This window comes from Chelonia mydas, chromosome 6 (assembly GCF_015237465.2).
Source record: "Chelonia mydas isolate rCheMyd1 chromosome 6, rCheMyd1.pri.v2, whole genome shotgun sequence".
Taxonomy (NCBI): Eukaryota; Metazoa; Chordata; order Testudines; family Cheloniidae; genus Chelonia; species Chelonia mydas.
This window is the reverse complement of record NC_051246.2, coordinates 73,538,102-73,547,973: the sequence shown is the minus strand read 5'-3', so window position 1 is coordinate 73,547,973 and position 9,872 is coordinate 73,538,102. Positions and strand designations below refer to the sequence as shown.

Below are 9,872 nucleotides of genomic sequence, written 5' to 3'. Positions count from 1 at the left end.
TATTTTTTAAAAAACAGCTAAAGCAAATCCATCAGTTTCTCTGATTTCCAAGGCATTTTGCCCTTTAAAGATAACCTGTAAGGAGTTTTTTTAATTGAATTTCCATGGTTTTATTTTTGTGTTTTGTTTTACTGCTTTATGATGTCTAAAGAAGACTGAATCAGTTTGTTTTGCTGCTTCTATTTTGCTGTGGAAATATCAAGATCTCTGTGATATTTATTGTGAACTCTCAAACATTCATTGAAGGGGTGCGGGAGGTTGAATCTTTTAGCAAAGACATCATCATTCATCATTATCATCAACACCAAAGCAAATCCCAAAGGGATGTAGCCTCCTTGCAGATCAAGCACAACTCCAATTAATCTTTAGCTAGGTCCCTAAGACAGTCTGGCTGGATATTCAGTCTTTGTCCATCATTGGTAATCTTATCGCATCACCCAAGCTTTTGGTAAGATCACTTTCCATGTGGCAAGATTCCTTAGTAAATATGCTTTATAATTTGTGGATCTGCCATCGTAATACTATGTCTGTACCAAGAAAGCTGCTGAAATGGAACCAGCGCTGATGGAGGTGGTTGGTGGGTTTGGCTACAAATATTCTCATTTTTTATCTTGTCCTGCCACTTAATATGGAACAATTTATAGAGATGATGAGAATCAAAAATGCCAATCAACTGCTCTTCAGCCTACCTTAGTGCACACATTTCACTGCCATACAACTACGACTCCATAGAGCTGTGGATTCCTAGCAAGCTTGGTGTCACAACATTGCCACAGAGGCTGCTGAAGGGCTCGAAACAAAGCAGCAGCAGCTGCTATAGGGGTGTCCACCTCTCTCTGGCATCCTTCAGCACTGTCTGTGATGCTTCCCAAGTATTGTACAGTTGCCACTTGCCAAGTGTCCCATCTGGACAGGTTAACAGTGAGCTGGTTGTAATCTAGAGTTGGAGGGTGCTTGATGGCAATGGCCAGGGACTTAGTTTTGTCTGGATTAATAACCAGGGCAATGTCCACTGCTTCTCACCTGACCAGATCACGCAAAGATAACCTTTCTCCAAAATATTAGGTACGCATATTAAACAGTTGTAAATAGATAAAATTGGAGTTTTTAAAAGAGTCTGACTAAAAATTCCTTCCACTGTCAGTTGCTCAGCTTTTATTCTCTTGATTTGTGCAATTTCACTGGCTTGTAGTCTTCCACTCTAGACAAGAGCGGAACCTCTTCATACAAAAAATCAGGGGGGAGGACCTTTTTTTCTTTTTCTTTCTTTCCATTTTTCCCAGGGAACTTTGTTGGCCTTTAAAAATAAGAACTAGAACAGAGGATAAATCTTTTCCCCACTTCCTTTGTTAATCACCTTTAAAGCATGTAGCTGGGAGGATAGGCATACGTGTTACTGGGAAACATATAGACACAGGAAATGTTCATGAAAGTTCAGCTGTTACTCTCTACTATAAGGAAGCACAGATGTCCATCCACTATAACTAGGCTTGGCAGAATTCAATTTTTTAAATATAATTTTGATGGATAATATCTATGTTTATTTTTAAGCATTTTTTCAATTTTTATCAGTTTAAATTTTCACAGCTGCAGGAAATTATGAGAGGTGTAATATAGTGCTGGGAGGGGACAGCTGATGTTGAGAATCAAAAGTTAAAGTTGTACACCCATTAAAATAAAAATTGTCAATGTGACATGTCAAAAATATACAAAGTAAATATCCTTCAATCAAATGCTAATAAGTTCTGAGGTAGAATTTTTCTTATTTTGCTTATCTGTAAACTTTGATTATTATTGACGGAAATAATTTTCATCAGTTTGTGTGTCTATGGTGAAATCAACATTTACTGACATTTACCAATGAAAAATCTAACCCTTCCAAGCTTATTTAGAACAGAAAGTAGCTCCCTTCAGCTTGTTAAAATAGGGAAATCCAGATAAATCCCTACCACCATCAGGGGACAGCCAAGCTGCACCTTCTCACCTCAGTGACAGAGGTCAAAAGTCCCCCTTGCAAGAAGCCCAGATGTTAATTCCTTGCTCCCTGGAAAAGTGGATAGTTCAGTGAGGTTATCCCACTACAGGAACAAACCCAGTTTTTGTTCTTTATCACAGGGTGAGCGAAGCAAATATTGCAACCATCATAGCAGGGATTTTCAGGTTATCCTAATAACAGGGGAAAGCCCATTTGTTAGCTCCATATGTCTCCCCACTGTGGAAGCCCAGATGCCTCCCTAGTCCACTGTTGTCTGCAGTGTTGCAGCCCTGTGGGTCCCAGGATATTAGAATGACAAGATGGGTGAGGTCCTATCTTTTACTGAACCAACTTCTGCTGGTGAAAGAGACAAGCTTTCGAGCTCCACAGATCTCTTCTTCAGGTCTGGGCCAGACCAGCCCACAGCAGAGCGAAACAGGGCCAGCTCTAGGTTTTTTGCTGCCCCAAGCAAAAAATTTGCTGCCCCAAGTTCCAAGAGCGCAACTGCCCAAACAAAACAAAGGAAACAAGAAGGATGAACAGAACGCTGCCCCTGGCATTGTGCCCCAAGCACCTGCTTGCTTTGCTGGTGCCCAGAGCCGGTCCTAGGGAGAAGCACACAGATGATCCCCCTACCACAGTGAGACGCACAAGTGTCTTCCCTGCCACAGGAAAGCAGCTATTCTGTGACAAAGAGGTGCCCAGGCGTTCTTCGGTAACTAAGGAAGTGTTGCCTGCCTGCAGCAGAGGGGCAGCCCAGAAACTGTAACAAAAAGGAGAGGAGCGAGTCGACCCCCTAACCAAGAGCAGGGGGGCTGTCTCCCATAATTCAGTAGTCCCGATGTCCGCCCCTTCCCCCCGCCTGCCCCATGACGGAGACCTGAAATGTTCCCTAGAATTAAACAGGGCAGATCTTTCCCCTACACGAGAGCGCGGTTCGGGTTCTGCCAGCGCGCCGCCCTGGGACAGTGCGGATCAGCCCGCGCGTCCCGCCTCGGGCAGCCTCCTTCGCCCGGACCACAGCCGCTTGGGCCGCCTCGCTGCGACGGAAGGCAGCACGTGTCCCCCCCCTACGGAGCTGCTGGGGGGCAGAAAACTGCCTTTCAGCTGGGGAGGCATTCACTGTCACTGGCGTGCTCCCCAATCACTTTATGGTCACCCCGCGCCCTGATAGGCGATTGTGATCGAGATCAATGAAGCTGGCGGGCGTGTTCGGCACGCTGCTAAATAATCAACCGCCCTCCCAGCCAGCAATAATGTAAATCCAGCCGCTTCATTTATTAAATAAAGAGAAGAAAAAAACATCTTGCGACGAGGATGGGATTCGAACCCACGCGTGCAGAGCACAATGGATTAGCAGTCCATCGCCTTAACCACTCGGCCACCTCGTCACAGAAATCTACAGCCTCCCGTAGTCTATAAGAAACGAGTCTAGCCAGGCTTAGCTTGTTTTTGGGCTCCCTGTACAGAGTACACCTAAAGAAATTCCCACCATGAACGAACAATGCTCCTAGCTCCACTTCTGCCTCGGGGCGAGCCCTGAGACAGTTTAGGAGGAGACATTGTAATGCAATACGTAGATCTGACTAAACCGAGGCCGTCATGTTGTACGGAAATTTGGTGGCCACCATGTTGTACGGCGGAGGGTGTAGGGGCCGCCATATTGTACTTGTGGAGTGCGATTTGCCAGGAGCCTAGGGCGCATGCGCAAGAATAGGCGGTTAGGTTTGAATAGTGAATCGGCGGCCTCAGCCGAGGCTGATGGGCGCCGCGGGAGTAAGCGGCGGCGGCGGCGGCGAGGAGGCGTTGGTGTCTTGAGGGCTGGATTTGGAGCGGAGCTGTGGAGGGTGAGGAGTCCGTAATGGCGGCGGCTCGTGAGGGGCCGGGAGCGGGCTCTGCGGGGGGCCGGCCCGGAGCAGAGGTGGGAGGGAGCGGGCCCGGCCCGGGTCCTGCAGGGAGGGCGGGTCCCATGAGAGCTGCCGCCGCCCTCTGTGTCTGGCGGGAGGGTCTCTGACCGGGCGGGGGGCTCCCTGGATCCCCATGGGCCCCTCTCCCGGCCTGGGGCTGAGGGCGGGTCGCCTCCCGCTCCCCTGTGTGCCGTGCGGTGACGGTAACTGTCCCATGGGACCAGCTCAGTCTTGCGAGAGGTGTTCGCCGCGGCCTTAGGGGGAAGCCGAGATCTCGGTCCCGCGCGTGCAGGTCTCTGCGCCGGTTCTGTGCCGCTGTCTGCGGATGCTGAGCGCTCCGTTTTTAAAACCCTTCTGTTTCCGCTGCGAACACGGCCAGCGCCGCTGATCGAAACCTGTTCTCAGCCAGACAGCAGCCGTTCTGGGGAGACCTCCATGCAGCCTGTCCCATTGATAAGTTTTGGGACCATTTGCATGCTAACGTTATTAAGCCCAGACAGTTGTTTTTTATAGCTATTTTGTTCCTCCCCCTTCTTAGGCCACATCTACACGAGAAACTTTTGTTGGTATACTAATCTTGGTTAGGGGTATGTGATTTTTTTTGGTGACCTTTCTCTACTGACAAAAGCCCTAGTGCAGATCGTACCAGTAGAACAGTGCTTTTGCTGGTATGGTTTATTTCTCACATATGCAGGGCTGTTGTTGTGTAGGTCTCAGAATATTAGAGAGGCAAGGTGGGTAAGGTAATTCTTTCATTGGATCAACGTCTTTTGGTGAGGGAAATCTGTAAGGCCATGTCTACATGTATAATGTATAAATGTTGGAAGACAGGATACTTTTGCGGATACAGACTAACACGGCTGCTACTCTGAAACCTGGGCTAGATCAGTGGTTCTCAAACTATTGTACTGGTGACCCCTTTCACATAGCAAGCCTCTGAGTAGACTCCCCCCTTTTAAATTAAAAACACTTGTGTATATATTTAACACCCTTATAAATGCTGGAGGCAAAGCGGGGTTTGGGGTGGAGGCTGACAGCTCGCGACCCCCATGTAATAACCTCATGACCCCCTGAGGGGTCCCGACCCCCAGTTTGAGAACCCCTGGGCTAGATGGACCTTTGGTCTGATTCAGTATAGCCGTTCTTATTTTGCTTCTGATGATTAACTTGGAGAGTTGTTTGAAGGCCAGAATAGGGGGTTCGGGAAAGATATCTTTCAGGATGTGGCCCCCATTGAGTATGGGTTGTAATTGTTTAATGATACCACACATGGGTTCCAGTGTGGGGGGTGGTAGGTGACAACTAGGGGTATGGGATTAGAGGGAGTTATCTCGGAGTATTTGGGTGGTCCGTTCCATTACATGATCTAGTTCTTTGGGGGACTGTCCTTGTTTGGTGACGATGGTTTTAAGAATGTTAAGGTGTATATTCCGGACCTTATCTTTGGAGTATATTCTGTGTTATCTGAGCACCTGGCTTTAGATAACAGATTTTTTGGTGTAATTGTGGGGAGGAAAGGGGTTACTGGGTCTGTGAAAGTAGGTGTGGCAATCTGTAGGTTTCTTCCATACAGTTGTCTGTGGGTTCCAATGATGAAGCTGATTGTGGTGTCTAGGAAGTTGATGCTAGTGTGGGAGTGTTCTAAAGAGAATTTAATGGATGGGTTGTGATTGTTGAAGATTGTCTAGCACAGGGATTCTCAAACTGGGGGTCGGGACCACTCAGGGGGTCATGAGGTTATCAATTGGGGGTCGCGAGCTGTCAGCCTAGACCCCAAACCCTGCTTTGCCTCCAGCATTTATAATGGTGTAAAATATATTTTAAAAAGTGTTTTTTTTTTTTTTAATTTATAAGGGGGGGTCGCATTCAGAGGCTTGCTATCTGAAGGGGGTCACCAGTACAAAAGTTTGAGAAGCACTGGTCTAGCACAAATGTTGAATAAACTGGTAACTTAGATTAGAAAATGTGGACGTTGAGTGCGCCATGCTTTTCTGTGACTAGACAGGAGGAGATAAATATTATAATTCAATGACAAAAAGCTATTGCAAAATACAGAGATAAGGTTGGTTGGTGATATGTCATCCCCTTGCAGAACACTGAGCTGAGCAAAACTCTAATGTCAGAAACCCAGGAAATGCTAAGGGGGGTGGCGCGGGAAGGGGTTGTGGGTGTCTGGCACCCTGGCTGGGCTCTGGGAGGGGGAGAAAGCGGGCAGAGAAACATGAACTGGGTTGTCATCGGGGTTTCTTTAACTGTCTACTCCTGGGGGGATTTTTTTGTGTCTGTAATATTGCAGACATACTTGCTGACAGGTATTTTGAAATAAATTACTAAAATTGAAACTGGTGTGATTATCTAGTGTTATTTTGACAAATAAAATTTGCTGAATTTTGCAAAATTTTAAAATATTGTGTACAGAATTTTTAATTTTTTAGTGCAGAATTTTTATATTTTTGGCACAGAATTCCCCCAGGATTAACTGACAGTGGAGGTATTAGTTAATTCTGCTTGGTCAAGATCTGTGGATTACTTTGAAGTGTGAGACAGCTGTGATTGTGAGATGAGGTAACCTGTTTTTCACCCTCCAGTGTAAAGAAAGAGAAGAGGTGCATGTATGCCTTCAGGATGCAATATGCATTATTTCTATGCAGAATTGTGTAGGAGCAGAATGTAGTAGAATGTCAGTAGCAAGGCATAGGGCCTTTATTATAAAGGATATTGTCAGCAGTGAGGTGGAATAGGAGAGAATTCTAATGCTTTAATGATGGTTAAGTTAAAGTATAGGTTGAAATTGTATTCTGTGAGTAACAGTACTTCTGCATTTGACCTTGAAGATGTGATTCCTAGTTCATGTAGATGTACCTGTGCTACCTCCGCTTGAGCTAGCACACTGGCAGAGCTCTGAGGTGCAGGGGACTGGGGGACTTGGCAATACAGGAGGTTGGCGGGGACTGGCAGAGCTGGGATGCAGGAGAGTTGGGGTTTAGGCTGGTTGGGGTGCATGGGCAGCTGGGGGAGCAGCGTAGTTGGAATATACTGGCAGAGTTGTGGGGTGCAGAGTATTGGGGTGCACTGGAAGAGCTGGGGGTGCTATACTTTCCTCATCTGAGCCTACAAACTCTCTTGCCTTCCCTAGTATTCAACCCTATTTATCCCTCTCCCCGCAAGACCCCTCTCCTTGCTGAAGCTCCAAACCCCAACCTCTTATTCCCCCATTCCTTTGTCCCCTAAGATTTTTCCCTTTCCCTCCCAAGAAGTAATTTGTCTTATTTCCGCGCCCCCTCCCCCCCCCCCCCCAATACTGTGATTACAGTCCCTTCAAAATGAAATTGCCACCCATGATTCACAAATTGCAGCAACTTCCAGCTGCTCAGTCTCAAACTCCTTTTCTCTTAGGTGGGGACTTATGATTTACTTTTCCTTAGTTCTGTTAATTGAAGGGTGCGCTCACGGCCATTAAGAGGTCTGTCATTCATCCAGTCATTGGAAAAAATAATTCCAACTACACAAATATAATGATGGGGGTCTAAATTAGTTGTTTCGACTCAAGAAGGAGATCTTGGAGTCATGGTGGATAGTTCTCTGAAAACTTCAGCTCAATGTGCATCAGTGGTCAAATGTTGAATAGAATGTTAGGAACTATTAGGAAAGGAATAGAAAATAAGACAAAGTACAGTGCCACTATATAAATTCACCGTATGCCCACACCTTGAATACTGTTTCGAGTTCTGGTCACTTCATCTCAAAGATGTGGTGGTACTGGAAAATCTTCAGAGAAGGGCAACAAAGGTGATCGGGGTATAGAATGGCTTTCATACGAGGAGAGACTGAAAAAAAATTAGGGCTGTTCAGCTTAGAAACGGGATAATTGAGGGGAGATATGATAAAGGTCTATTAAAAGTGAATAGAGAAATGTTATATATCCTTTCCCAAAAAACAGGGGTCCCTTGATGAAATTAATAGGCAGTAGGTTTACTACAAGCAAGAGGAAATACTTTTTCACACAATGCACAATTAACCTGTGGAACTCATTGATATGGGATCTTGTGATGTCCAAAAACATAACTGGGTGGAAAAAAACAACTAGATAGGTTCATGGAGGATAGGTGTATAAATGGCTATTAGCCAAGATGGTCAGGGATGTAGCCCCATGCCTGGAATGAAGAGAGAAGAAGCCGGGGTGGATCTCTCCAAAATTTCCCTGTTCTGTACATCCCCCTTGAAACTCTGGTATTAGCCACTGTTGGAGACTGGATACTGGGCTAGATGGACCATTGGTCTGACCTGGTATGGCAGCTCTTACGTTTTTATTAGTACCTCTCAGTTTTAACAAGGCTGCAAAAGAAAACCATTTGGAGATGGGAGCTTTAATTCAGGAATCCCTGGGTCAAATGACCTCAAATTTGGATCACTAATGTTACCCTGTCCTCCATTGAGGCACACCAAATTTCAAAGCAATCAGAGTTACAATTTGGATTCTAGAGCACTTACAAAAGTCAAGTTTAAAGCATTTGTAACGTCAGGAATTGAACTCTAGCTGTTTTCCTAATATTGGCACATGCACAGTGTAAACGGACATTTTCTTAAATACCACTCTCAATTTGGGTCCCCCAAAGATTTAGTGAGTGCCATACAATACCTTGGATAAAACTTGACAGATTGAGACCATTTTGATCCACATTGCGTCAATAGTTTGACTTGTAGCTCTGGGCAAAAAAAAAAACAAAACAAAAAAACCTAGAAACTTTTCAACTTTTCTGTGACTCCTGGCTTAAATTATTCCAATTCTGGAGCCTTAACCCTGCCGTGCACCTTCCTGAGGCACATCAAACTTCAAAGAAATCCAACTAAGCATGTTGATTTTAGAGGACTTAGGTCCACCTTTAAACAGATGTCATGATGCAACCTTAACAATAGTGATTGTTATCCTGCACCACTTCAATGACCCGGGTGTGGCAGTGGTTGAGTATCATGGCTTAATGTGATTTCCCTATTGCTTTGACTCTTAGCTGTTTTTTGGATTTAAATGTTGTGTGTTTGTTACAGGAAAAACTTGCCCTTCAGAAATGGACAGGATTTATTCAGAATCAAATGAGGAAAAGTAAGTTGAAGCTTCCAACTGAGAATTTTAAGGTGCCAAACATTGTTTTGTTTTAGTGGATAAAGATTATTTCCTGTCCTTGGCCCTACACACAGCAGCTGTCCCCAGAGACGCTAACATCTCCATTAAACCCAAAGGACAGAGGGAGCTTCGTTGTTACAATAAGGGAAAGTTCTACAAATATTTCATAGCAGTAGGTTGTTTGAGGTCTCATCGGGGGGGGGCAGCACTATATTTTCCAGAATTTCTTTTCTGCTCTCTAGCATTGGGATCAGCTGTGCCAAGAGGGCTTGGATTGAATTATTTTCTAAACATAAAAATAATGAAATCCAGCCCATTTTAGAAACTTGTTGCTAAAGATAGTGTCATTGAAGAACGACATCCTTTGTGTGGGTTTACACCCTAACAGTTCCTCTTTTCTTTTCTCTCAGTGATCATACAGAATGCATCAGAAGGCAAAGGCTTTCCTCGGTGAGTGTGACTTTGAATAAGATCATTTATCAGTAGTGGAAGTTGGTATAGATGAGCCTGCTTTTCTCCCTAGCATATGGAAAATCCTCAGAGTCAAAAAAGAATAAGTCAAGTGGGTTTGTCTATCCATCTCTTTCCGATGGTTGTTCTAGTTGCTTTCTATAGTGCAGTCTGGCCACTTACTCAGTAAGCGTCTAAATTAAAATGGCGCTCCTGCTGATGTAAGTCGCTCACTACAGTAATTTAATAACTCCACTTCTGCGAAAACGTAGTGCTTAAGTTGATATAGTTAAGTCAATGCAGTGTCCATGTAGAGCCTGTGTTGCTTACATCGCCCTTTGCCATCAGGGGCTGACAGCCAGAGCCCACTGCTGCCCTCCCAGTGAGGAATTGCGGGTAGTGGGGAGGAGAGTTGGAA

General features: G+C 45.2%; 1 protein-coding gene and 1 non-coding gene across 2 annotated transcripts in view; one reads left to right on the top strand and one right to left on the bottom strand.

Annotated features, from left to right (window-relative positions):
• Positions 1-3,284: 3,284 nt before the first annotated feature.
• TRNAS-GCU lies at positions 3,285-3,366 on the bottom strand. The gene has a single exon. It is a non-coding gene; the product is annotated as a tRNA-Ser (tRNA).
• Positions 3,367-3,640: 274 nt separating this feature from the next.
• KNL1 (kinetochore scaffold 1) overlaps positions 3,641-9,872 on the top strand; it is a 46,758-nt gene continuing 40,526 nt past the window's right edge. The window contains 4 exon segments of the mRNA XM_043549071.1: positions 3,641-3,813; positions 4,420-4,466; positions 8,927-8,983; positions 9,415-9,454. Of these exon segments, the coding sequence (XP_043405006.1) occupies positions 8,949-8,983; positions 9,415-9,454 (75 nt within the window). The 5' untranslated portion in view covers positions 3,641-3,813; positions 4,420-4,466; positions 8,927-8,948.